Source organism: Mauremys reevesii, linkage group 24 (assembly GCF_016161935.1).
Source record: "Mauremys reevesii isolate NIE-2019 linkage group 24, ASM1616193v1, whole genome shotgun sequence".
Lineage (NCBI taxonomy): Eukaryota > Metazoa > Chordata > Testudines > Geoemydidae > Mauremys > Mauremys reevesii.
This window is the reverse complement of record NC_052646.1, coordinates 5,273,698-5,301,594: the sequence shown is the minus strand read 5'-3', so window position 1 is coordinate 5,301,594 and position 27,897 is coordinate 5,273,698. Positions and strand designations below refer to the sequence as shown.

Sequence of the window (27,897 nt, the reverse complement as noted above, 5' to 3'; positions counted from 1 at the left end):
GCAGCACCTTGGGCCCCAACCCAGAGGAGGGCGGCCACGCTACAAACACACCCTAAGAAACAATCCCCGCCCCAAGAATTTACAATCTAAATAGACAAAGTCTGGGAAGGGAAACTGAGGCACGGAGCAGCAACATGGATTTGCCCAAGGCTACGCAGTAGGGTCAAGACTAGAACCCAGGTCTTCTGTCGCGTCCCCTACCCACTAGACAACACTGCCTATGCTAGTGTCTTTTTCAGGTGGCAAGGCTGAGACCATGTGACAAAATTCTAGGCCCACAAGAGTCTCTCAGCTCCTAGCTCAGTGGAAACCCCTTCCCTCTGTTTGCTGATCTCAGCGCTTTCATTCCCCCCGGTGCTCCGCTCCTCCCAGCACTGCTCAGATAGCCACAAGGATCTGGCCTTGCACCAAAGCCTGGTTCCAGAATAAACATCTGGAAGCAGGTCATTTTCTTTCCACAGCCAAACAGACTCAGGACCGAGGCAAGGGCAAAGCCAACCAGCCAGAGCCTCTGATGTAAGAGAGGCACACCAAGGAGCTGTCTACTTTTTAGAGGCCTGATCCCGTGCCTTGGAAATCAATTGGATTTTGGCCACTCACTCCAATGGGAGCAGGATCAGACTGTGTCCTGATCCAGCAGGAAGCAAAGAACGAGGACGGATGTCTCAGTTGCCCCCACCTCTGAATTGGAGAGTTCAGCACTGCTGCAACGTATCCGATGGCCAACTCAGCCTGATTCGCTCCTGCAGCAACCTGGTCTGAAGGGCAAACCCCACTACCTTGCTCACCCGATGAACAGAAACAGCCCCGTGGTGGAAAGGTGAGGCAGGAAAAGGAACCCTGGTTGACCGTCATTTTGTTTTGTGGTTGTACAGCCCCTAGCACCCTGGGATCCTGCTCCATGCTGGGGGCTCCTAGGTGCTACCAAAGTCCAAACACTTTGGCTGCCTCGTCAGTCTGCAGTTGCAGCGAGAGGGAGGCTGACGTAGAGTTTACTCGGTGCATGCTTTCCTGTTGCTCTCAGCTAGCTGTGCCCTCAGAGAAGATAAGGAAACGACCTCTACAAGCAGGGAAGGGAGCTGTCCTTTAGCGCAAGTGGTAGAGGGCGGGGACTGTGGCGCAAAACGGCCTGGGTTCTAGTCCTGTATCCAGGCGTGCGAGAGGCTGATCGAGTCACTGCGTCTAGCAGCTGCAGCGCCTTGTTTGTTACAAGCGACGCTTGCCCCGCGGCCCATCTTTCAAAGGTAAATGATTTCAAATCTCTGGGGCTATTTGAAATAAAGCCCCAGTGCTCAGCCAGCAGCACGTGGAGACCGGGAAGAGGCAGGTTGGGAGGGGGGAAAACCACCAAAGCTATTGCAGAGGTGATCATCTTGCGTTGACATCCTTGGAGGATGGGTCTCTGGCTCGGTGGGGTGGCAGACGTGGTCCCAGTGATGCGTCAGCTGGTTCCTCGAGCGCTATCCTCGCTGCTGGAAAGGTGTGGCCTTGGCCCTCCAGTCTCCTGGTTGTTACCTGGAATGTTCCTAAATGGAGGGAAGCCGGCATTGGAAAATGTTGCAGCCCTTGGAATAAATGGACATTTCAGTTTAATGACACACCTCCGCAGGCAGGTCATTTTGCACGGACCCAGGTCAGTTGCAGCCAAAACCAATTGCAGCAAAAACTGCCTGCGTGCTGGGAGAGACTAAGGCCCTGTCTGTACAGGAAAGGGTGCGCTAGATTATAGACTCATAGACTTTAAGGTCAGAATGGACCATTATGATCTTCTCGTCTGACCTCCTGCACATCTCACCCACTCCTGGAACAACCCCTGACCTATGTCTGAGCTACTGAAGTCCTCGGCTTGTGGTTTAAAGACTTCAAGGTGCAGAGAATCCTCCAGCAAGTGACCCGTGCCCCACGCTGCAGAGGAAGGCGAAAAACCCCCAGGGCCTCTGCCAATCTGCCCTGGAGGAAAATTCCTTCCCGACCCCAAATATGGCGATCAGCTAAACCCTGAGCATGTGGGCAAGACTCACCCGCCAGCACCCAGGAAAGAATTCTCTGTAGTAACTCAGAGCCCTCCCCATCTAACATCCCATCACAGACCACTGGGCATATTTACCGCTAGTAGTCAAAGATCAATGAATTGCCAAAATTAGGCTCTCCCATCATATCATCCCTTTTGCTTTAAATCTATGAGCCTGACTGATTTAGATATGTCAATTAATCAGTGCACACCCCTACTGTGCACCCACTTAAACCCTGTTAACCGCATCTACCTTAGGCGTTTACTTTGGTTTGACGAGTCATCCCCTTGCGCTACACTAGGGCCAGGACGGCCTGAGAGGGGAAAGCATCCCCCACTGAGCCACCCAGACTGGGCCGCCCTGGGATTTCCTGGAGAAGCAAAGGCCGGCCCTTTCTGAGCTCGAGCGTGCTGATGGGGCTAAGCAGAGGCAATATAGCCACAGAAGACGACACCTGCGTACAAGCCACCCTGTCACTTTAAAAAAAAAATAAAAATCATCCCCATCTGCAGCCCGCTGAGCTGCAACCCCCACTGCTCCTCTCCCACTGGATGGAGGATGAGCGATAGTCTCAGCCGCTCCCGGGTGACGGGGCCCCTCCCTTCCCCTGGGGAAATCACATTTCTCATATGGAAACGCTTAAAGTTCAACCCGAGATCAGATGTGCCAAACCGCACGCCAACTGCGTGGCCGGCCCGCCAGCCGCAGCGTCTGTTCCAGCTGCAGAACGTCTCTGCGGCCTGGCCAACCCGCATCACGTTCATGGTGGGGATTTTATTGGGGGGCTTAAAGGGGGGAGACACTGAGCATCAATTTCATGCCAAACAAACTACCCTGCAGTCGCCACCCTTCCGCGGAGCAAGAGATAGGAAGGAGCTGCAGCTTTTGCACACGTTGTGCTGCTCTGGACAGCTCAAAGGGGCCTTAGAAAGGGCAAAAACAGCCCCAAGAATCCACCCTCTGCGGGGCCTCCTTGGCTACTATGGAGCTGGCATAAGGGCTCTATGCAGCTGGTGGATCTTGGGCATAGATGGCAGCTATGAGGGATCAATGGCAGATCAGGGGTGTGTCTGGAAAGCACTGTGCTACTTCTCCATCTCCCAGGGACCATGAAAAATAGCCTGTAAGTTAGAGCAACCCTGAGGCTGCTCTAATGTACACTGGGGGACAGCCAGGGCCTTGCACAGACCCACAATATAGGCAGTGGAAAGAGGACTTAAAGCCACCTTCACCCCCTCCGTCCCGGCCCCAGTCACAGCAAAAGAGTGACTGGGAACCAGACCTCTGCCTGCGGCTTGTGCCTTTCCAGCTTTCTACCAAGCTGTACCCGCGGACCTGCCCCCACCACCCAGGGCTCAGCATGTACCCAGATTCAGCCCACGCCCTGTGTCACAGCTGTGAACTCAGCCGCCCTGTCGAGAGCTGCCCCTTGATCAGGGCCCTGCGAGGAGCCAGGGGCCACACATGGAATGGGAGAAAAACCTCTTCCCCAGCCTCCTCCTGGGGTAGCTACATCCAGCTGTGGGACCCGCCGGGGGCAGGAGCCTCCTGTATGCCGTGGCCCCTCTGTGCTGACTACACCAGTGCAAAGGGGCCGTACAGCCTCTGGGCTAATACCTCCCAGCTTAGAGGGCTGAGTTCACCGGCCCTGTAGGAGCCCAGGTGCAGTGGGGCTAGGAGGCGGCGTGGCTTGGCCACTCCCCTCAGTTGGTGCAACGCTATGTTAAGGCAGATCTCAGGGATGCCTGAAGTAGCTCCAGGATAAGGGAAGCACAGTGCTTCCCCCCCGCACTCCCTGTGCCGGGCTCAGCACTGGCATGGGATGAAGCTGGGCCTGAGACGCCTCAGCGATGAGCCCAGGTAAGTAGAGAGAAACAGAACACGAGGCTTTGATCCAGCCTTGTCTTATACGGGATGGTTTGTACCGAATGGAGGCGTCACTTCATACTTCAGGCTGCTTGCAGGCCCTTTCCTGTCTGACTGCCCCTGCTCTAGAAGAGATCACGTGGCATGTGTCCGTTCCTGTCTGTCTCAGATCCCTGGAAACTTCCTGCTCCAAAAGCCCCTGTCTCCTGAACTAAAGGAGAATCTCCACAAGTGATTAGCAGTAGAGACTATATGACACACAGGTGAGCAGTTCTGAGCCCATCCAAATGGGAGCAGAAGTAGCATATGTCTATATACATGTCACCTACAAAGGGGTCAGTTCAGTGCCAGCAGCTAGTTTGTGCTTCGCTCCACCTGTTTCCTATCTACAGGCCTGGTCGTCTATGGCATTCTGGCTCTGTCTGCTCATGCTTAGCCAGCCTCACCTGCGATTCGAAGCCGGGTCTCCAGCTGTGAAAGGACCCATACGGCCCTGACCCTGAGAAATACTGGGGGGCTTCAAGGACCATGATGCCCCGCTGAGCCGCACAGCCCCACCCCGCCATCTAGTGGCCCTTTCACAGCACTACATCGATGGCACAATCCCAGGCTGGGATTGATCCCCACAAACACTGCCTCAGTGAGACCAGGGCCACGATTCATCCCCAGGGCAGGGCCACGCTGGGGAGAGGGGTGGCCTTAAGGTACTGCCCCATCAGGGATTCACAGACACCGAGCTGCCAAGTTTTGCACACCTCCATGTGTGACCCTATAACGCAGATGATTGAATGAGCTCATTTGCAAATGATTTGTATCTCGCCATAAACTTCAGTCACCGCCCTCTCCCCCAAGCAGTGACGGGGAGAGGCCTGGAGCTGCACAAAATGTTGCCAGCTCCAAGGCTGGGGCAGGTAGGGGGGTGGGTGCTGCTGTTGTACTGAGGACTGTGCCTTTAAGGGCTGAGCTTCCCAGCCAGAAGCTCTCTTGCCAGCACCGGACCTGCTGAGTGATCACTGAGCATCCCAGCTGTGACTTAAAGTCTTTCAGCTGGATGGTTTGTATGAAAGCAGCACCCGGAAGCTCAGATGCCACGGTGATGGGGACCTTACGGGGACATTCGATGAGAGCGGGCTGAGCTGCGCCTTCTCTGAAGCAAAGGGGGGGGCGGGGAGAAAGACAGACGGACAGACACACTCACTTGCACAGAAGACAGATCCTAGTTCCCGGGAAGAGGGGGGCAAAGCTCATTCGTCCTTCGCCCTCAGGATTCGGAGCAGCATCGAGTGAACTTCTTCATCCATGAACCCCTGAGCCAGAAGAAACCCCATCCCTGATCAGCGTGTTGTGCTCTGGCTGTGTAACACGCTGGTGTCCATGGTCTGGACAACCCACCCCACCGCCAGCCCTGCCTCACACGCTCTGCCCGGGGGAAAACAATTTTCCTTTCTGCTCCAGCGTCCATCCATACGGGCCTGTCAGGCAGAGCCTCTGCTGCCAGGACCTGTCAGATCTGCACGTCCCCTGGCTCTGCCCCATCCACGCCCAGCGCTGCCCGCTTTCAGGCAGCCCTGGTCCCCCAGCAGAGAGACATCTGTGGCTTGCAGGGCTACAACGTCCCTACTCATTGCTGTGCAGTGCTGGGGACGCTGCACCCGGGCATAAGCTTGGGAAAATCTAGCCCCTTGGCTGTGCGAGGCACCTCCTGATGAGCCCTGTGACCCGCCACGCGGGCCGGGTCGCTCCAAATGGCTGGAGGCGTGTCCAGAGCCAGAAATAGGACTCAGGACTCCCAATCCAGTGCTCTAACCACTAACCACTCCCCTCCCAGAATGGGGATTTAGGGCCCAGTCACACCGGCTCCCCGGACTGTACTCACCCCACTAGACCGCATGGCCTCCCAGAGCCGAGATGAGAACTCAGGAGTTCTCTACCAGCTCCCCCTACTCTAACCACCAGACACCACTCCCCTCTGAGAGCGGAGATTAACTCTCAGGCATCCTGACTCCCAGTCCCCCCTGTTCTAGCCTACAGTACCTCAGTGCTCTGAGTCTCAAGCCAGTTACAGCAGAGTTCAGGGAGAACCTTTTAAGCTCCTGCGGAGAATCACCTAATGGTTATGGGAACCAGCAGGAGCAGAAATGTATTGAAATCTACCTGAAGCCATACAACCCAGACCGTCTGAGGTTTGTACCTGGGCTGCATTGAGCAGGTGGGTTCTGTAGATAGTAACAATCTCCTGGTGATTTTTTTCCTTAACCTGGGAAAGCAAAAATAGACAGTGCTGGTGAGTTTCAATCTGCCAGCAGGGGTTTGTATTTCTATTAGGATAGCACCCCAGAAGAGATCAGGGACCCATTATGCCAGAAGCTGCATATGCACAGGGTAAGAAAAAGCCCCGACCTCCAACAGCTTACAAATGAAATAGACAAAGGGTGAGAGGGGAAACTGAGGCACAAAGAGGGACTTGCTCCAGGTCACATAGGAGGTCAGTGGCAGAGCCAGGTCACCTGAGTCCCAGGCCAGAGCATCTACCCACTAGATCACGCTGCCTCTCAGACCTATAAATGGCACCCTGACTGCAATGCGGATGGACGAGACTTGCAATCTGAATGACTATTGTGCTGGGTATTAGTATGCTGCACCGCCTAGGTGAACTGGAACCTCCCACTGTAAAAACTCCCACAATCACCTGGCCTGGCAAGCAGACGCCGTGCGCTCAGAGCATTCCTACAGAGGCAGGGTAGCACACGACTCACCTCTGACTGCAGCTGGAGACGAGCACTCTCGCTGCGGAGGGCCAGGATCTCTGCCGAAAGCTTCTCCGTCTCCTTCAGCAGCTTTTTAATCTACAGTTCAATGACAGAGAATAACATCACGTCGCAGATTGGGTTCCATACAGCCTGCTCCTCCGCTGGCGTAAATCAGTTTTCTTCCCTCTGCTTCAAAGTTGCTAGGCCAATTTACACCCACTGGCCCCTAGGATGTTGCAACTAACCCCTTCCCCAACTAGATCTGGTCAAAAATATTCCAGCGAAACACCTTGCTGTTGGAAAATGCGGCTTTGTCAAAACTGAAATGTTTGCAGAAACGCGTCAATTTCGCTGACTTTTTTTACGGGGGGAAAAAGTCGATCTGAATCATTTTGACTTTTGACATTAACACAACAAAACAAACGTGTAGTTTCTGTAAAGACATTTCATTTCAACATGTGTGTCAATTCATTTCATGTAGACTGTTCTCTTAGATGAAACTCTGAAAATGAATATCCTATATTTAGGTACGATAGGTATTCAATCTGATCCAGTGATATTTTCATCTAATATGAAAGTCAAACCAACGTGAATCAGACTGACAGCCAAAATGAAATATCTTTATGGGACTGAAATGAAACGTTCTGACGTTATTGAAACAAAACAACCTGATGCTTCCAAATTGAACGTTTTACAGAATTTTCCATTCCATGGGAGAAGCCAGTTTCTGACCCCCAATCCTTTTTACCTATAGCTCCTGACACTGTGCTCCTGGTCCTCTTTGCTTTTTAAATGGGTGATTCAGGGAACTAGAGTTGGGATAACGTAAGAACATAAGACCGGCCGTACTGGGTCAGGCCAAAGGTCCATCCAGCCCAGTATCCTGTCTACCGACAGTGGCCAATGCCAGGTGCCCCAGAGGGAGTGAACCTAACAGGTAATGATCAAGTGAGCTCTCTCCTGCCGTCCATCCCCACCCTCTGACAAACAGAGGCTAGGGACACTAGTCATTGGGCTCTGAATCCAGCCTGGTTCGGGAACGACTGACAGCTGTTCCCATGGGGTGGCGAGTCAGGAGCTCCTTCGTGAAACAGACTTGGTGAGTCTCAGGCCAGTTTCTGCTGAACTTTTACAGCGATGATCCAAATGGCTAAGGCTTGTGATCAGAGGGCTCTATGCAGATAAACAGTTATTAGCTATGGTGCCAGTGTGTGGCACTCAAAAAAATGCAGGGTTGTTCCTGGGGCTGGTAGGATCAATGAAAACTTGAGTGCACACTGCAAATGGGTTGTTCTGGGCATCTCTACATACCAGCTCATGACTGCCCCCTTCTCCACTTCTAGTGCTTTGGACCAATACTGCAGAACACAGCAGGGCCTGATTCTCAGTTGTACTATCTTTTACACTGATGGGCAACTGAAAATCAGTCCCTTGGTATTTTCAATAAGGGTGCAAACCCCCTGTCATGGGACAATGTTCCAGTGTGAGCTAACAATCGAACCCTGAGCATCGCATCCAGACCAGAACATTTAAAGGACCAGTGCATGAGACGCTCCAAGCCGGCTATGGGATTCAGGCACGTTGGGTATCTAACCCACCCCTTCGAAAATCTCAACCAATAGCATCGCAAGGCTGATTTGTGCCCTGGGAGCAACACCTGCAAACCCCATGGAAGCTGGACATGGAAGGCCAGGGACTCGCTGTGGGATGTCGTGCCAGGGAAGCAGGCGATCCCGCTGAGAAGTATGTGGAGATCCCCCCACCCTCAGTCCTTTCCTCTTAAATCTAGAGGCCAAATCGCTGGCTGGTGTAAGTCAGTGTAGCTCCACTGAAGACAATGAAACTACCCTGATTTACACCAGCTGAAGATCTCAGCCACCATCAAAGTCAATGGGAGTCTTTCTGCTGGTTCAATGGGTGCTGTGTCAGGCTCTTCTACATTAATAGGTCTCTGGCCAGCTCCAGAGGTCTCTTTGGTCTTACCTTCCCTTCTTTGTCCTGGCAGGTCCTGGAGAGCTCCTCCACCTTCTTGTTCAGCTTCTGGATGGTTCTCTCCAGCTGCTCCAACTTCCCCCTCAGCTCTCCTGCTTCCTTCTCCTGCTCCGCCATCTTGGCCAGCAGGTCCTTGTTCTTATGCTTCTCTGCGGCCAGGGCCTCCTCTCGCTGGGCGGACTTCCCCCTCACCTCCTCATGCTTCTCCTGAAGGGCTCGCAGCTCCTCTTCCAGAGCCTGAGTCTGGAGCGCCAGGGAGCTCCAGGCCTTCTCATGCATCCGCAGGGTCTCCTCCTCCTCCGAGCACAACTCTGCCACCTTCACAGGCAGTCGGTCGAGCATCTGCTTCAGCTTGGTCACGTCGTGGCTTTCACCGCCCAGGGTGGCCTGAGCTGCCTCTAGCTCCTCCTTCAGCTCCCACAGATCTCTCTCCAGCTCATTCACCCAACGCCAGGGTTCAAGCACCAGCTCTCCGCCAACGATCTCCAAAGTCTCGGACGCTTCCTGACCGAGGGCCTGGACACTGTGGCTTTGAGGGCTTTTCTCGCCCTCCACGGAGGCATCGATAGCCTCACACTGCACGGCGGGACCCTGGTCGCCCCCAAGCACCTGGCTCTCCTCTTCTATCTCCGACACCAGCTGCAGGGCCTCGTTATGCTTCTTCACCAGGTTGTCCAGTTTCCAGTGCAGCTCCTCCAAGATGCAGGTGCTGAGGCTCTGGCTTCCCACGCTGTTGGCCTCTCCCATCATCTGCTTGAGGAAGCTGTCCCTCAGCACCACCATCTCCCTCTTCTGAGTCTCTAGCCTTAGTCTCAGCTTCTTGGTCTCTTCCTTCTCAGCTGACAGCTCCCGGGACAAGGTGGCCACTCTCTGCCTCAGCTCCTCCACCAGGCCCTGCGCCTCTCCTTGGGGAGACCCCTCCTTCTGGTGCTGCCAGAGGCGCTGGAGCTCATCCTGCAGCTTCTCCCTCTCCTGGCCCAGCTGGGCCAACTCGTTCATGAGGCTGCCATTGTTCTGTCTGAGGTCCGACACCTCTTTCTCTAGGTCAGAGCTTCTCCTCCTGGCCTGGCCCTTGGTTTCCACAGAATCATTCCTCAGCCTAGGTCTGAGTTGCCCATGGGGGCCATCTTGGAGTTGGTTCTTTTCCATCCTGCCCTTCTCCAGCTCCTCCAGGGATTGAGGTTGTCTCAGTGGAGACTCAGCCTCATCTCTAAAGACATTGCTTTCCTCCTCATGCTGCTCCAGGCCATTTCTGAGCTCCTGGAGCTGGGAAGCCACCATGCCGTTTACCAAGACCCCTGACTCCTGCTTGCTCTGAGGGATTGCGATGGCTTCCTGAAGAGGCCTGGCTTTCTCCAGGAAGCTGGAGTTGGCTTCATCCATCTTGGCCAGAGCATGTTCTAAGCCCATCACCATCTTCTCCCAAGAGGCCATGCTCTTCCTGATGGCTTCTGATGGCACCGACTCGAGGTGAAATTTGCCCCCGAGGGCCTCCTCTGCCTCCCTCTTCAGAGCCTCATTTTCAGCGAGGACCGCGGCCTTCTCCTCCTGTGCTCTGGCAGCCGCCTCCCTCATCCATGACAGGAACTGGCCTAGCTCAGCACAGAGAGCGGCTCTGGGCCTTCTCTGATCCACTTCCTGCCTTCCTGCCTTCTGGCTTTCTCCTTGCTGCTTTCCCAGCAGCCCACGTAGCCGTTGGTTGTCGCCGTCGAGCTCAGCAACACGAGCCTGGAGCTGCTCCAGTGCCTCACTGTGGGCCCGCTTCTTGGCCTCGTAGACGGCGATCACCGCCCTCATGTTCTCCAGATGGCCTTCGATCTCCACCACCCTCTTCGTCGCGCTCTCCTTCCCCTCCAGCGCCGTGGCCACTTCGGCCTGGAGCCGCATCAACTCCTCCTGATGGTGTCTCTTCTCCTCTTCTTCCTCCTCCCCCGGCCACTGTATCCTCTCTTCCTTCACTGCTACGTTCTGGCTTCCTCCTCTCCCTGCCTCTTGCTGTCTCTTCTTCAGCTCTTGCACTTGTTCAGCCAAAAGGTTCAGGTAATAGTCCTCTTCCGTGGTGTCCCGGCTGTACCGGCGGCTCAACACCCGCCTGCCCTCATCTGCCCTCTCCGGCAACAGCTGGCTTATCTCCTGCACCTGTTCCCAAATCCTCTCCTTCATCACCTTGCACCCCTCCGCCAGGGCATCACACTCCTTCGCCTTCATCACCAGCTGCTCCTCCAGCTGCAGGACCTTCGTCTGCTCGTCTTCGTACCGACACCTCCACTCCTCGGCGTCGAGATCCTCTTCATCCCCGTCGGTGTCTCCGCCTCCCTCGCTCTGCAAGGTTGTGCTGCTGATGCTGTGCTCCGGTGGCTCGGCGGTCACCTGGAACCACCACAGAACAGATGAGTTTATTGGAGTGGTACTACAAAATGGCGTCCTCCGCGCAGTGTGACCTCACAGGTACAGTGGGTGCGAGGTCACGCTGCACGGAAGACGCCATTTTGCTCTTCAAAATGGCATCCTCCAGATTGTCCGGGATCCCGACAGGAAAGACTTTATTAAAATGGAGTCGTGCCAGCACAAATTTGGAACCCCCTGCCCTGTAGGTATGTGCAGCACCTAGCACATTGAGGACCTTTAGGTGCTACTGTCCTATAAACAACAAGGACAAAAGTCAGCCAGACACTCTGCAAGAGGATGGGTACTAGGAGGTGGAACCTTTTCCCTTCCCAATATACCTTAGGTGGCTAGTTCTAATCTACCCCTCGGCTGATTGGGACTGAAAATCACTGCTCTCGCTGGCATTCTACGTGAACCAAATTGGTGGGGACAAGGCCCAGTTCTGCCCCTTGCTCCATCATTTACACCAGTGCAGAAAACCCCAGCAGATGAGAAGAGCGGTTTTGTGCACCCGTTTTGCAGACACCACCAGGGGTTGGCGCTGGGGAATCAAGCTCTCGGATTCAGGCCTAGCAACAGCAGCACAATCAGGGCTGATGCTTCTCGGCCGCCCTGATCCAATCTAACTTCTCCCCAATCCTCCGTGAGTAACCAGGGACTGCGGAGTTTATCGATGCATAACGCAGCCAAGAAGCCCTGACACACCTCCAGGCTGTCTCTGGCTGGCCCCGAAAGGGTTCTCCTCACCTGTGCAGTGGCTCCTGTTTGACGGCTGGGTCCGTGCTCTGCCAGGGGAAAAATAAAAGCACTGAATGAAATTTTAAAGCTCTCCGTAGCGCAGAGTGGAGAATTGCATTGCCCTCGGGCAGCCCCTGCCTTCTGGATCTCCCAGCTCTGGACAAGCAGGAATTCAGCTAGTAAGGTGAGAAGTGCATCATCCCCAATGACAACAGCTGTGACTGGCCAAGATCTCTCAGCAAATTTGTGGCCAAGCCAGAAATAGAACCCAGGAGAACCCAACTCCAACCGTGGGAGCACACTCCCATCCTAGAGCTAGCTAGAAAACACCCTCTGCTCTAACTACAAGGCAATACTCCCCCCCAGAGGTGGAACTGGAACCTGGGGGTTCCAACTTCCAGACCCTGGCTTTAAAACACTGGACACCACCATTGGGTAAACTGAGGCACTGAGCGGGGAAGTGACTCGCCCAGCGTCACCCAGCAGCAGAGCCAGATCTCCCGATTCCCAGTCCTGTGCGTTAGTCACGAGGCTGAATTTCCTCCCTACGTGCAACGCTTTCTTCTTATCCTCGACAAAACTTGCTGAGATTCTTTTGGAAACGTTCCGGCGGTTTATTTTTTGGCTCTGGCCCTGCCCCTCATCCATAAGGCAGTCGCCATGGAAACGAAAGCCTAGCAGGCAGAACGCCGAAGACAAGGTCCCCTGGATATTACATTTCGCCAAGTCCCGCCAAGCCCGATTATTGCTTTTAGAAATCAAAACCATCTGGAGAAGCTGCCGGAGGCTGGAGACCTCCTTGCAAATGAACTAAACAAACACGCATTATAAAAAAAAAAACCCAAGCAACCAATATCCTGCCCAAGCGAGGCTGGGTGTAGTCCAACCAAAGGAGCCGATTAGAGGCACAAAGGGAAAGTTGGAGGTGGAAGCTGGGGGGGGGGGGACAGTTTTTGCTGCTTTCAGAGGCATTTCTGCATCTTGGAATGAAGTAAAATGCTACCTACTAACTAGCTGTTGCCATGTTACCAATGGCTCTCAGCAGAGGGTCGCCCAAGTCCTTTAGGAGCATCCTCCAGAGTGGGAGACGTGTCCCACCCCAAGCAAGCTTCTTGCATTCATCTCTGATGGTTGTGCCAGCCTTGCCTTTTGGGTAGCTCAGCCACTCCTAGACGTTCAGCTGGAAGGGACCATCGTGATCCTGTAGATCCTCCTGCCCATAGCAGGCCACAGAACCTGGCCCCCAGCGCCTGTGACAGGCCCCCGACCTCTGGCTGCGTTACTGACGTTGTCCGATCTTGATGGAAAGACTCCAAGTGATCGAGGATCTGCCAGTTACTCTAGTTCGAGCCAGCCAGGGACCCGTGCCCTGTGCTGCACAGGAAAGTGAACCCCCCCACACCCCAATCCCTTCCTGACCCCAAAACCAGCAGCCCCTCCCCCTCACCTCTTCTCTTCCTCTTCTTCAGGGCGCTGCGCAGCAGCCTCCTCAGCGGGCGGCTCTGGGACTGCAGGGCGTAGTGCAGGGCGTCATGGCCCGTCCTGTCCGCCAGGCTGAGATCCACCCCGCTGCGCAGCAGCAACTCGGCCGACTCCACACTGGAGCTCTCGCAGGCCAGGATCAGAGCAGTCCTGCGGGGGGGCGTCAGGTCAGTTCTGGGGAGCCCCAGGGGCACCCCTTGCAGCCAGGCCACCTGGATAATCCCCCTCAAGTGGCCCTCTCTGCTCTGGCCCACTGGAGCAGCTCCCATTTAGGGCAGCAGGTCTTAACCTTTCCTGTACGGTGGGGGGGGGGCAACCTGGGGCTCCCCATTATTGTCTAGCCCTGACCCCTCCCCAGGTAGTAATACAGGTACGGCAGGCTGGCTGCAAGCGCCTGACTCCCAGTCATGACCCCCGTCTCGGGTGGTCCCGGCCCCCAGGCCAGGCTGAGAAATTTTAGGGGACTCCTGTAATAACAGGCTAGTCCCCCTGAGCCAGCTGTCCCACACGGCCCACAAGTTCTGAAAGGCCTTGGGGGCCACCTCGTGAAACCTGGGGACAGCGGGTGAGACGAGACAAGAATGCCCACAATGCCCCCGGACAACTGCCCCCCCTCCCCCTCTCCCCCGTTCCCTGGTGAGAACACCCATAATGCCTCTGGGGAACTGCTCCCCCCGATTTCCCAGGGGAACCCCCCCCCACAATGCCCCCGGTGCCAGTGCTGTTTTTATTCTCAGAGCCCAGGCAAGACTCACTTCTGGTCCTTGTCTGTGAGGTCGCCGCTGGCCCCTCTCTGGAGCAGCTGGCAGCAGATGGCGGGATGGTTCCCCATGGCCGCTATCATCAGGGGCGTGCGTCCGTTCTGGAAGGTACAGCAGAGGCGGTTTGCGTGGCGGAGCCCCACCCAAAGCCAGCGCGGCTTCCCAGCACCCAGCGGCCGGGAGCCGGCTCCCCGAGCCCTTGCAAAGGTTATGAGGCCCCTGGCCTGTGCCCTCCACATGGGGAGCGAGTTTCAGCCCTCGTGAGGGTCCTTCCACCGGGCCCTGTCCCGAAGGGGGTTTTACACTCACGTTATCGGTGACATCCAGGAAGGCCTCCTGGTCGCACAGGAGCAGGACGCTGGATGCACACCCCGAGGAGGCTGCAGGGCAGGAGGAAAAGGAGCGGTCAGTGCTCGAGGGACACACCACCCGTAGGCCCCGGCTGCAGGTACGCCCTCTCTCAAGGGCCAGTGAAGGAAGAAGTCTTCAGTCTGACCTTCATCACTCGAGACCTCCTGCAGCCGGGGCCTTGTTCTCTGCACAGGGCAGTTCTTCAGGCGAGGCGAGACCCGAGCAGGGTCATTTCCCCACGTGGGTTTAAACCCCCAGGAGGGGGAGGGAGGGAGCTAGATCTGTTAGGGCATCTCCCATGGGAAATTTACAGCTAGACTAGGCAAGCCAGGCAGCATTGGCCAAAGAGGTGGACTAGAGACTAGATGGGACTGGGCACATCTCTGGTCGCTCGGGTCCTCTCCTTGAAGGTGGGTGTGGGGGGAATGGCTGGAACACAATCCACTGCCCTGATGCAGCTCCTGCAGTCTGGCTCCCTGCCCGCTATCGCTGCAGGGCAATAGCCTGGGGACTCGGGCGGCTTGTAGGGACTGGTATATTTCGCCCACACTCAAATCAGCCTTTTCCAGGTCCATATGGCCCCTGGCTGTCTGTCACCTAAGCAACGGCGACACCCAGTGGACATGCGCGGGCACTGCACATTGTCAGCATCCCATCCCTACTGATGGACAGACAGACAGACACATGTCTGGGGATGGAGCGAGAGGTGGACAGAGGTACGTCAGGGGACAGGCAGGCAGGCAGGTTTGCACGGCGATAGACAGACAGACACGTATGGGGATGGTGAGGGCTAGAGAGAGAAGACTCTAGGGATGCCCATAGGAGACCTGACTCGTGTTGCACGGCAGCAAGACAACCGTGATGGGAGGGAATTCATCAGATCTCCCTGCTGGGAGATGGGGCCCCAGCCAGCTCTCAGCCCCCACCGGCTGTCTCCAGGAGCCCAGGCTCAGCCTCCCCAGGCTGATCAACCTGGCTCTGAGCCCCTCACCCCTCAGCCCCATTAGCAGATCTGCCATGACACGCGTGTCGGACGGGGCTCAGCCTTTCCCCTTGCCCGACAGCCTGCGCCGCCCGGAACTGACTCACCGGCCCAGTGTAGGGGGGTGCGGTTCTCCCCATCCACGCAGTCCTCGTTGGCACCGTGCTGCGAGGAACAAACGTGGTCGTGAGGGCAGCGCGTGAGAATGGCCACCTCCCTCCCCCCGCACCAATGGGCCGGGGGAGGGGGGTAGAGCACAGAGCCGCAGACCCACCTCCTGCCGCAGAGCGAGACATGGCCCAGCCGACGTGGCACAGCAGGAACCCTCACCCTGGGGTGAGCCAAGCACGGCTTCCAGGTATCCAGGACAGATGATGCCCCTCAATTAAGTGGCTAAGGCACCGGCATGAGACTCCAGACACCTAAACTCTAGCCCCAAGGCCGCCACGGACTCCCTGCGTGACCTTGAGGCAAGTCACTTTAAAAAAAAATCTCTGCCTCGGTTTCCCCATCTGTAAAATGGGGATAACGACCATTCCTCTGGCTTTGTTTAGCCTCCCAGTTCGTTGGGGTCGGGACAGTCTCTGGCTGTGTTTGTACAGCCCCGAGCACAATGGAGGCCCCACAGTGCTGCCCAGCACAGATCTGGGAAGACAGGAGATCTCGTTTCCCCATCTCCAGCACTGACTCACTGCAGAACCTCAGGTGAGCCAAACCCCACCTGTCCGGCAGCCTCCACTTCCCCAGCGGTAAAGTGGGGCTAGTTATCCAGGCAGCCAAGGGCTTAATTCAGGAACAACTGCCCGCGTCTCCCCAGCACCTTCTCTCAGAGGATCCCAAGGCGTCTGTTCATCTCGAGGGGCTTTGCTGGCTGCTCACAGGCCAAACAGCCAACACAGTAAGTCGTCAAGCAGGAATTTGCTCACTGCCCTGAGCTAAGAGACACGCCTGTTACATTTCTGTCTCACCCACTGCTACCCTTGTCACCTCTAGAAACTCCCTGGCCACACCTTGCCACGCCGGAGGGAACCGATTAGCCCCTGAGCAGCTCAAATGCCAGGAGATGGGGCATGGCCACTGCTGGGCTGGGCTAGGGCACGGTAGCCTCGTGGGATGCCACCCACAGAGCCAGGAGGAGTCTGGGGCCCAGTTTCTGACCTCTGGTATTGCGGGGGGAAATGCAGAACAGCTCCCTCTACATCTGGGGTTACTCCGGATCAACAGTGGGGTAACGGAGAGTAGAAATTGCACCTGTGCATGCCGGTCTCTGAAGGGGACCATTTTCCACCCCCGCTAGAAAATGTGATTAGATCTGGGGGAACCTCCATGTTTTGCAGCTCCACCAGTGCTCCCAGAAATCCAAGTTAGGGACCCAGTTTCTCTACAGGGAACCCCCTACCCAGACGTCCAGCTTCAGGTCTCATTTCGTCCCTGAAATGCACAAGGCGGCTCAGGGCTGTGCATTGTCAGCTGATCCCGGCCCAGTTTAGCTTGAATTCCGCCTGGTTTGGATCATCAAGCTCCCAATGTGCCGCTTGTGAATCACAGGCACAGCCCTCTCACGATCTTCATTTGTCGAATGGAAGGAGAGGGTCTATCAGTCTCATTTCACAGTTGGGGAAACTGAGGCACAGAGTGGTGGAAGGGACTCTCCACAAGTCACCCGGACTAAGAATAGAACCCAGGCCCTTAACTCCCATTCCCCCTCCCAGCTCTAACCACTAGAACCCACTCCCTTCCCAAAGCGGGGAATAGAACTCAGGCGTCCTGATTCCCAGTCCCCCCTGCTCTAACCACTAGAACCCACTCCCTTCCCAAAGCCGGGAATAGAACCCAGACGTCCTGATTCCCAGTCCCCCCTGCTCTAACCACTAGAACCCACTCCCTTCCCAAAGCCGGGAATAGAACCCAGACGTCCTGATTCCCAGTCCCTCCTGCTCTAACCACTAGAACCCACTCCCTTCCCAAAGCCGGGAATAGAACCCAGGCATCCTGATTCCCAGTCCCCACTCTGCTCTAACCACTAGACCCATAGCCCATCTTTTCTCAGAGGAGAACCCAAGAGGGCCTGGCCACTGATCCAACCAGCAGACCCTGCTGCAGCCTCCTACAGACTCTGTCAGTGAACCTGAAGTGAGTCTGTAAGGAAATCAGATGGACCCTGTGGCTGTCCAGCTGATGGCTTGAGACCCCAGCGGGGAACACCCCAGTGCCCCACCCAGAGCATGGGGGCCGGGAGGGCTATTTGCCATCTTTACCTGCAGCAGAACCTTCACGCACTGGGGCTGGCAGGCGATGGTGGCCAGGTGCAACGCCGTGCTGCCTGGGGAGCAGAGCAAAGGGAGAGCATCACGTCTCGGGAACAGAAAGCTAAGCCCTGTCCGGAGCTGGGGAGTCTGTGACTGTGGGTGTCTGTGACTGTGGGTGCATGGAGCAGGGGTGAAAACAGCTTAATCTCTCCTGGGGAGGGGGTGGGAGGCCGATCAGCCCCTGGACTCATCTCCGGGCTCAACATGCCTGGTGCCCAGTAACAGATCCTGACTGTGGCGGGCAGGTTCAGTCCACGCCCAGGGGCAGAGCCAGGGTCTGCAGTGGCCTGGAGCAGCGAACTGTGGCCAGTGGGAGCCGCGATCGGCCGAACCTGTGGACGGGGCAGATAAACAAACTGGCCCGGCCTGGCCCGCCAGGGGCTTTCCCTACGCAAGCGGCATCCCAAGTTTGGGAAACACTGGCCTAGATGGAGCATCCGTCCAGGCCAGTCCTGCACTCTCTGCTCCTCGTCCGAGCCAGGGAAATCCCTACCCGTACCGTCATCATTCTTCTCATTGACTTCCGCCCCATGGGACAGCAGGATGGTCAGGCATTCGGTGAGCCCTTTGGAAGCTGCCAGATGGAACCTGCAAAGAGGCGGAGAGCCAGGACTCATTGCGGGCACAGCGAGAAACTCACCCAGCGAGCCACATTCTTGGGGAGCCGCGAACGTTCCACCCTAAAGTCATTGTCCAAGAGACACTCCAGCTGGCTTCCTAGAGAGGCCTGTGGGAGAATCCCTCATGTGTCTAATGCTTAGATCAGGGGTAAGGAAGCCAGGACTCCTGGGTTCTAGTCCAACCTCTGGGAAGGGGGTGGTGGTAGGATATAGATATTCAAGGCTGTCTATAAAGGCCTATACTTTAAGAATTTAGGTGTATTCTTATCACTTAGCTAGTTATAGAGGTATAAAAGAAAGAATAAAAAATCACTCTCTGTGTAGTGGCCTTCTCTTCTTTAGCAGCCATAAACTGGGAAATGTATGGTCACGTCCTCACATTCCACACTAGTCATATTAAAATAAGGCAATCTGGGGCTGTTAGGAAGGTGATTCGATCTATCACCTCCAGGGAAAGGGAAGAGCCTAGACATTTAGTTTGATAGTTTTCTGTCTGGTAAGAACTCACTTATCAATAGACACAGCTGGAGACCCCTTATGTCTGTATAGATGTAGTTGTGAAATCCTCACTTCTGTATTGTTTTGTATGTTTATTTGCATGGTCTCTGTCTGGTTCTGTAATTGTTTCTGTCTGCTGTATAATTAATTTTGCTGGGTGTAAACTAATTAAGGTGGTGAGATATAATTGGTTAGCTAATCATGTTACAATACGTTAGGATTGGTTAGGTAAATTTTAGGAGACTGATTGGTTAAGGTCTAGCTGAAAATATTACTATATAAATTAGGGGCAAACAGGAAGTAAGTTAGGATTCGAAAATAAGGAAAAGGAACTTGAATTTAAGCTTGCTGGAAGTTCACCCCAATAAACATCGAATTGTTTGTGCCTTCGGACGTCGGGTATTGTTGCTCTCTGTTCATGCGAGAAGGACCAGGGAAGGGTGAGAGTGAAGGAATAAGCTCTCTAACAGGTGGGATCTAGTTGGTTAGAGCAGGGAACAGGACTCCTGGGTTCTATTCCTGGCAGGGGAGCATGAGCTATTTTGATTAGACCAGGAATGAGGAGCCAGGTCCAAGCGGAGCGTAAGCAAGTGGTCAGAGCAGGGAGCAGGGCACCAGGACTCCTGGGTTCTATTCCTAGATCTAGTTAGTACCTATGGCACCAGTGGCAGCCGTGTCTATGCAGCCTTTACTGGGTGAAGGGGTTACTCATCATAATGCTGCTCATCATTTGATGCGCTGCCAACCAGCACCAGCTGCACAACCGGCAGTGCCATCCGGTACTGCCGCACATTGCTCAGGTTAATGGGAGATAACATCTGCGGGCATGTGCTGTAAGATAGGGACAGTCAAGTCCTGTGGTTCAGGGCACCAGCGGCTCAGGAACGGTCCGCTACCATGTGCTGCATCACAGAATTAGCCAGATGCATTATGGGGATTTCGTTCCCCACCCGCTACCCCGGGCCTTCAACGTATCAGGCGGTGATCTCTGTTAGGGGCAGGATCCAGGAATAGCTGGGCTGGAGACAGCTGGCTAGATGAGATCAAAGCTTTGCTCTGGTACAGTAGGAGGGAGGGAAACCAGACCTCATGCTCTAGTTATTCTTCCTCTTTTTAAAATCCAGAAGCAACTTGAGGCCCCAGCTGAGATCAGGGTCCCAAGGTGCTGGTTGCTGTATAGACACAGAGTGAGAGTCCCTGCCCTGAAGAGCTTAGACTCTAAATAGACCAGACAAAGGGTGGGAGAAAGGATTGTTCTCCCATTTTACAAGTGGGGAAACTGAGGCACAGAGAGCAGCCATGACTTGCCCAAGGTCAATGGCAGAGCCATGTCTCCTGAGTCCCAGCCCAATGCCTTGGCCACAAGACCACCCCACTTGTCAACGGGCAGGTGTGCTATGGCAGGAGGTGGGGATGCTGGACTGGATTGGCCAATGGTTGGGCTGGAATAGGAAGATGGGGGTGGGAGGGATGTTTGGCCCGATAGGCCAGTGTTATGATCTGGTGCATGAAGCAAATCCTATGTCCCCATTTTAAAGTGACACTCGATAGGTCGGGAGATGTGATTGGAAGGGAGCTGGGCTTTGTCCTGGCTTGGTGGGAATTAACCACCTGAGCACCGGCCTTCAGGGTACAGTTAGAAACAGAAAAACAGCTGGGTTAGTGGGAGGGAAGAGGCCAAGAAAACTTACGTACGCAGATTGGCCCAGGGCATTGAGCTTGGTGGGTCTCGCGGTCTTTCTGGAAGCCAGGACGGAAACTCGGCCCACGTCCCCCTTCTCGACGGCTTCGAAAAGCTTCTGGTCGTGTTTGTTCCAGCTCTCGACCTGATTCGAAGAGAGCGTCACAGAGAAAATGAGAGCGGGCAGGGCTGGAGGAGATAGGGCCGCGTGACCAAACAGAGCCAGGGCTCCATCCTACGGGCTAAGCACAGGCCTGGGAGCCAGGAGTCCTGAGTTCTAATCCTGTAGCTGCCAGTGAATCACCCTACAAGCCAGGGCAGCCCCCACCTCCGCATGCAGAATGGCTGAGCAAAGACTAAACAGGGGACTGGGAGCAAGGTGGCCTGAGTTCTAAACCCACTGTTGTTACCTACTCCCTGAGTACGTCTACACTGGAGCTTTTCCCTCCAGTGAGTTGACTGCAAATTAACTCGAGGGCATCACCAAGCTTGTGAAGACTCGTCCGGACACTCCCCCAACCCTCTGTGGCTTTCCTTAGAGATTAATCTAAAGCAAACCACAAATATGTGAGGAGTGTCCAGGCCAGTTTCTACAGAAGCCGAGCCCCTCTGTAACCTGGGACTAACCCGCCGCTTCCTTTGTGCCTCAGTTTCCTGCTCTCCCAAAGGCAGCGAATAACACAGAGGAGAGTGACAGTTCATTGGCTCTCAAGACACTAGCTATTATTCCGGTGCATGTGATGCACAAAGAAAACATGGTGCCTTTACAATACACACCACCTTTCAGCTAAGGATTGCCAATTGCCTATTTATAGCTGCATGCTTGTCATCAGGAGTGCCATTCCCTAGGGGTTTATTAGCGATAATTAGGGCCCTACCAAATTTGTGGCCGTGAAAAACGCATCACGGTCCTTGAAATCTGGACTCCCCCGTGAAATCTGGTGTTTTGTGTTCTTTTACCTTACACTATACAGATTTCATGGGGAGAAACAAGTATGTCTCAAACTGGGGGTCCCGATGCAAAAAAGGGTCATGGGGGTGTTGCAAGGTTATTGTAGAGGGGCCATGGTATTGCCACCCTTACTTCTGTGCTGCCTCCAGAGTTGGGTGGTCGGAGAGCGGCAGCTGCTGGCCAGGCGCCCGGCTCTGAAGGCAGCGATCCGCCAGCAGCAGCGCAGAAGGGTGACAATACCATCCCGTGCCTCCCTTACTTCTGCACTGCTGCCTTCAGAGCTGGACGGCCGGAGAGCAGCGGCTGCTGACTGAGGGCCCAGCTCTGCAGGCAGCAGCGCAGAAGTAAGGATGGCAATGCCATACCAGGCCATCCTTACTTCTGCCCTGCTGCTGGCGGCAGCTCTGCCTTCAGAGCTGGGCTCTCGGCCTGCAGCCGCCGCTCTCCGGCTGCCCAGCTCTGAAGGCAGCGCCACCGCCAGCAGCAGCGCAGAAGTGAGAGTGGCAATACCTTGATGCCCCTACAATAACCTTGTAACCCCCCCAACACACACACACACACACACACAACACCCTTTTGGCACAGGACCCCTACAATGGCAACACCCTGAAATTTCAGAGTTAAAGATCTGAAATCATGACATTTATGATTTTTAAGTTCCTATTACTGTGAAATTGACTAAAACGGACCATGAATGTGGTAGAGCGCTAGCGGTAATAGCTGGCCCCTCTGGTTAAATGTCATGTTTCTTATTCGAGACATGCGTAATCAGGAAAGCTGCAGGACATCTTCATGGCAGGAAAAGGCAATGGCAGCTGTAGAATCAGGTCAGCATTACACCCGGGTTTAGCGAGTGCTGAGTGGTTAAGCGGGTGTTTAACCAGCTGCTAAAGAGACATGACACAAGACGTTCTGGTGTATTAATTAACACAGGAATTGCCCAAATGAGTATTAAAATAAGAGAGAGAAGGATCAGATCAAAAGACCAAATGCAGTGAGTCATCTTAATCAGTCCAGAATTGTATATCATTCAAGACATAAGATAGAGAAACAAGTGCAGTCTAATGGGCTGAGCTCAGCAGCGAGAACCAGACGCTCCCTGCCTCAGTTTCCACACTGGGTGAAATGTGACAATGATACTCGCCTTCCTTTGCAAAAGGGCTTTAAGATCTATGGATGAAAAGTTGCTATAGAAGAGCTAGATTTTTTTTTAAATCATCATCTGTGGTCTCGGGCAAGTCCTTTCCATGCTTTGTGACTCAGTTTCCCCATCTACTTAACTCCCTCACAGACAACTTTGGCCTGGGGGGGGGTGAAAACACAGGGATAAATTAAGCCATGGGAGAGCAGATGGGAGCAAATCCATTGGAGTCGCATCTGTTTACACGGGGGCTTCAATTTGGCTCCAAGTCTGTTTTTTTTAACTATCAGAATCTGTCTGTCTGATGTACTCATCTGGCTCACACCACCACAGTATCTGAGCACTTCGCAGTATTTAATGCATTTATCCTCATACCCACCCCGGATGAGGCAGGGAGGGGAAACTGAGGCACAAAGACTTAATGACTTGCCCAAGTCACATAGGGCGTGTGTGGCAGAGCCGGGACTGAACCCTGGGTCTTTCGGGCCCTAATCATTGCACAAGCATGGAGTATTAATGGACCCGCAGAGCCTGAGTGTTGGGTAGTTGGTGATTAACATTCCACACCCGCCTACACACTTTGAGCATGTGTGTGTGTGTGTATTATTACACAAGGACAACACACCCCATGATTGCTCAAATCCTAATTACCCCATATCCCAGATGAGGGCTGCAGTGGGAAAATCACCATGTGGTGGGATGCCCGGTTAGAGTGTACGAGCAGGGAACGGGGGCTAGTTACCTGCTCTTTTTGTGTCTTGCATGCACTGTAATTGGACCCTGTGGGTCCCAGGATATTAGTGAAACAAGGTAAAAGATATTACCTTCCCCACCTTGTCTCTTGACAGTCAAGAGAAGCCAAGCAATTGTTCGCTTGTTTTGCTGGGCATATGAATGAGGTCTAGTGATTCCATACCTTGGAGGGAGTGTGATCCAATGGTTAGAGTGGGAACAGGACTCCTGGGTTCCATTCCCAGGTCTTGAAAGAAGCGTTGCTAATGGTTAGAGCAGGACTCTCTGGTTGTGACGTGTTTAGCACATAACATTGGACATCAGGACCATGCCTACCACATCCACTTACTCATCACTTCACTGCTTTGTTCCTCAGTTTCCCTCTCTGGAAAATGAAGACAATAATGCTTCCCTACCCCCTACAGTCACACCCTAACACGTGGTTGTAGAGAACTTTGAGGTGCTCCAATTAACGATGCCATAGACATGCAAATTATTATCACCAACCTTCTATTAACATGGCGTTTGGTAAACTGGGCCTACACTAATTAACTGTAAACAATCCTTTGCCACTTGGATCTTCACAGCAAAAACAGGACTAGAACTCAGATTCTCCCACTCCGAGGCCCATCCCCCTACCACTTTAGGTGAAGGAGAATATCCCTTAACTTTTTGGCAGTATAGGGTCCATGACACACAGTTCCAATTCCAACCAGCAGAGGGCAAACATGTGCATATGAGGGATCATTACACGATACTTGTCTGTAAAGAAGTTTGGGATCCTTCAGGATGATATGAAAGGAAATGATTATTAATTGGTTATTCGCTATTATGGAGTGTATTAAAGATGTGGGACCAGAGGACCAACACATCTGTCCCTGATACAGATGTGCAGCACCCAATACCTATTAACAGGCAAGTGACTGGAGATCCCCGGTGGACCCTGCAGTGCCTCATTGCACTGCTGGGTGCAGGAGCCACAAGGCAAAGGTGTTGGGGTAACTTCTGCGGAGGGTGGGGGGCAGAGAACACTGAGCCCCCAACGGGCTCTTTACAGCTTCACGTCCCCACCCCCCCGGGGCTGGCCCCTGGCTTCTGTACCAAGCCCGGGAACACCCTGGAGATGCAACAGCCCCTGGCTGCCCTGCCTGAGTAATTAACCCACTCCGCCATTCCGGTTTGTCAGGCCCGGATGCTGCCTCCCCAGGCTCCCGTTGCCAAACCCAGATCGCTGCGTGCGATGCAGAGCGGAGACAGGCTGGGAACTGCATGGCATTCACCCCATGGGCAGGAGGGGCCGAGGCTTGGGGGCGACAGCGAACAAAGGGAGAGAGGCTCCGTGCAGAGAGATTTCTGGTTTGATTTGCTTCCCGGTGGCCCCCTAAGCAAAAGGGGGACAGGCTCCGAGGGCCTCACTAGCTACTCTGAGCTCTTGCTTTCGGGGGCACCGGCCCTGCTGGCTGCTCTGAACCCTCAGATGCTGGCCAAGGCCACAGCAGGGGTCCGGAGCAGAGCTGCGAATGGACGTGGGACCAAGCTAGCGCTCTGACCATTGGACGGTCCGTCCTCTCCCGTCACCCCCGCCCCCAAACATCGGCCGCAGAGTCAGCCCCAGCCTGGAGGAGCCTTGCCCTGCAGTCCGGGGCAGAAGGGCCGGGCTGTGACATGCCGTCCGCAAGCACTAGCTCCGTAAGATGCTGCTGGCGCGGGCCAGTCCTATAGGGGAGAGCACGGCGCGGTTCCCACCCCATACAGCAGCAGGGGGCTATGGTCAGAGACTAGCGCAGGGGCTCCGGGTCTTTGGCCACCCCGGGAGCCCCCTCCTCCCAGCAAGCTGAGCCCCCCCTGCCTGCTTAGCAACATGGGGGCAGAACCCTTAACAGCTGGCGGGTGCGGCGGGCACTGGGAGAACCTGCATACGCATTGTATGGGGCGAGTGCCGAGGAGGGCAGCGTAGGCACGGGGCTATTCCCACGGGGGTCCTGTGGGCACAACGCCCGTAGGCGACTGCGGCACAGGGCTCTTCTGCACGCGGTAACGTTCCTGTCTTAGGGCAATGACCCCTCCACTGGGCTCGCAGCCCCGCCCCGCCAGCCAGCTCAGGGCCAGGGGAAGATCAGACTCACCGCGACCTGCGAGGTGGAACAGGAGAACATCTTCCTCATGGTGCCTGCCGTCCTGCGCCAGGGCGGTCGAGAAACCCACCAGCACCAGGGCGAGCGCCGGGCTCACACCATCCCCAAGCCGCAGCCCTGGCTTCTCAGGACGGGGGCCCGAGAGAGCGGGCCGGGGTCCCCGGCGTGGAGGAGGGCCGGGCGAGGACCAGTGCCCCAGAGGGACTCAGCGCCGGCTGCCGAGCAGGTAATTGCTGTCAAAGGGAGGAGGCGTGCTGCGTCTGGGGAGCGTTTGAAGCTAATCCTTCTGCCTGGAGGGCCAGCCTCGTCCCTCCCCTCGCCGCCTCCCGCGCACCTGCTGATGGCTCAGGCCCAGCCCGGGCTTGCCTGAGATCTGGTCTCCGAGAGCGTTCGTTCCTGGGTTTAAAAGGAGAGACGTTTCCTGCCATGCCCCCAGAAGCAACTGCAGCCTCGGCGCCATTAGAGACGCCGGTTAGCGTCAGGGGCCGACGGCGGCACCGGGACCACGCGCCAGGGTTCGCATTCTTCGTTAAGCAGAGTCCGCACGGACGATGAGCAGGGGAACAACACATGCCGAGAGGACACAGATCAAACTTCCAAGCCAGTCAAGTCCCCTGCCCCTGTTTGACCTGCTTGGACATCACAGAGGAGGCCTGGTGGGCTCTGTAGAGATCAGACATGGCATTGTTAGACACCCAAAACATATGGGCTCTGTGCAACCTGTACCCTGAGATACACTCGCACACACAGGCATACACCCATTCCCCCTTGACGCACTAGCCCTGGTTGGGAGTTTTTTTGGGAACAAGCTGATTCATCTAAACTGGAACTGTTCGGGAAACTGAGTCAATTTCCGGGCCGGGCCAGGAGCCTGGCTCATGAAATAATTCACCAGCAGAGGGCAGCACCCCCACGCAAGAGGAAGATGGGTAGATTGGGAAACCAATTTCCATATTTATTTGGTGCCCATCCCCGTAGTATCTGGGCACCTCCCCAGCTTTTAACCTCCCTGCACCCCTGGGAAATAGGGACCATTGCTCCTGTTTTTAACAGCTGCGTCATCGCGCCGCAGCGGTTAAGTGACGTCCCCAAGCTCTCACAGCGAGTCTGTGGCAGAGCTGCGCCAGGAATCCAGCGCTCCTGGCCCCCTCACCAATGCGCCGTCCTTCCTGTGCTCCACAGGATGGGGAGAGACGGACGGGCATGCAGCGAGGGCCATTTTCCAGATGAATCCCAGAGGGCAGCGTGACCCCAGGGCAGCTGAGGTGAGATGCACCCCTCCCTCTGCAGGACAGGATCGGGGGAACCAGACTGTAAGAAGATAACAGGGTTTAGTAATTACACAGGGGGAGTTGAGAGAAGCGACTCATCTGAGTTACCGAGGGGCTAGAGTCCTAACTCCCATTCTAGCCCCTAGCCACCAGGCCATGCCGGTTGGTGGGTCTCAGCACGGGCGTCCCCATGACAAAGGAAACCCGCACAGCCCCTTCCACCGACGAGCCTGGGAACTTCCATTCTGCCGGAGGCTCAAAACCAGGGACTGATCTGAGACACTGTGGCCCATTAGAACCATGTATAGCACGCCCCACGGCCTGCTAACCACGCCTTCATTTGTAAAGAACGAGGGGCCGGGGCTCAGGCACAGTGCATGCAAAGCCACACTGCGTGGAGGACACCATCTGAGGAGCAAGATGGTGTCCTCCACATGGCGTGGCCTCCGGTACTTTCGGATTTAGGACAACACCGGCTGGTGCCGGAGCGGCACCGGTGAGCCCGGCAAAGCCCGGCACAAATTAAATTCTGCTACTAACCTTCCATTGTCCTAGGACTGCAGAGGTGTTAATTGCTCGTTTTTGAGTGGTCTCCTACAACATGCGTCTCCCAACAATCGCTCCCTCCTTGAGTTTAGCGTGGAGACCCGGGTTACTTTCCCCAGCCCTGAGAAAGAGCTCGGTGACGCTCGAAAGCTGGTCCCCTCCACCACCAGAAGTTGGTCCAATAGAAGGCGTCACCTCACCTGCCGCGTGTCTCTCATATCCTGCAACCAACACAGCTACTACGCCACTGCAAGGCTTTGGTCCTAGGTGCTCTGTCACGTCCAGGGTCTTCAGGGAGCCGAGACGCTTGGGATCGGGTCTGAGGTGCTCTGCTCGGCCGTAGCCCTCATAAACTTGGGGCTTTGTGTGCTCGAAGTTCTTGCAGGCCTCCTTCGTCACCCGGGACTGCCAGGTACTTTATTGCTGCCTCTTGCTGCCAACTCAAACAAACCAGGCAATCACAGCATGTTGGATCATTGGCAAGGACAGAAGAAACTTCCCTGAAGCCGGTTGCTATTGTCCTGTTAAGGTGTCCAGCGGAGATCAGGAGGTGCGGGGGACAGGCGGGCTCAGCTGTCTGGGGACACTCTCGGCTCCAGGCTCCCAGTGGGGTTGGGATCCCAGAGCTCTCAAGATGGCACCAGGGGGCGAGACGAAAGGCCAGGCCTCAGCTGTCACCAGCGCAAAACC

At 55.2% G+C, this 27,897-nt stretch overlaps 1 protein-coding gene across 2 annotated transcripts; it reads right to left on the bottom strand.

The window, feature by feature from the left end:
- ANKRD35 (ankyrin repeat domain 35) lies at positions 1–27,631 on the bottom strand. 2 transcript variants are annotated; one of them, XM_039512171.1, is made up of 15 exons: positions 27,408–27,631; positions 25,382–25,387; positions 20,445–20,575; positions 18,125–18,219; positions 17,581–17,645; positions 15,430–15,487; positions 14,299–14,369; positions 13,984–14,090; positions 13,194–13,378; positions 11,756–11,793; positions 8,612–10,990; positions 6,635–6,724; positions 6,070–6,135; positions 5,077–5,185; positions 1–1,526 (listed from the first exon to the last, which is right to left on the bottom strand). In XM_039512171.1, exons 1-14 carry the CDS (start codon positions 27,423–27,425, stop codon positions 5,123–5,125), a joined length of 3,372 nt encoding a protein of 1,123 aa, XP_039368105.1. In that variant the 5' UTR covers positions 27,426–27,631; the 3' UTR covers positions 1–1,526; positions 5,077–5,122. The 2 variants fall into 2 exon arrangements, with proteins under 2 accessions (XP_039368105.1, XP_039368104.1); XM_039512170.1 differs by lacking the exon at positions 27,408–27,631 and having other exon boundaries at positions 18,131–18,219; positions 25,382–25,420.
- Positions 27,632–27,897: the final 266 nt, after the last annotated feature.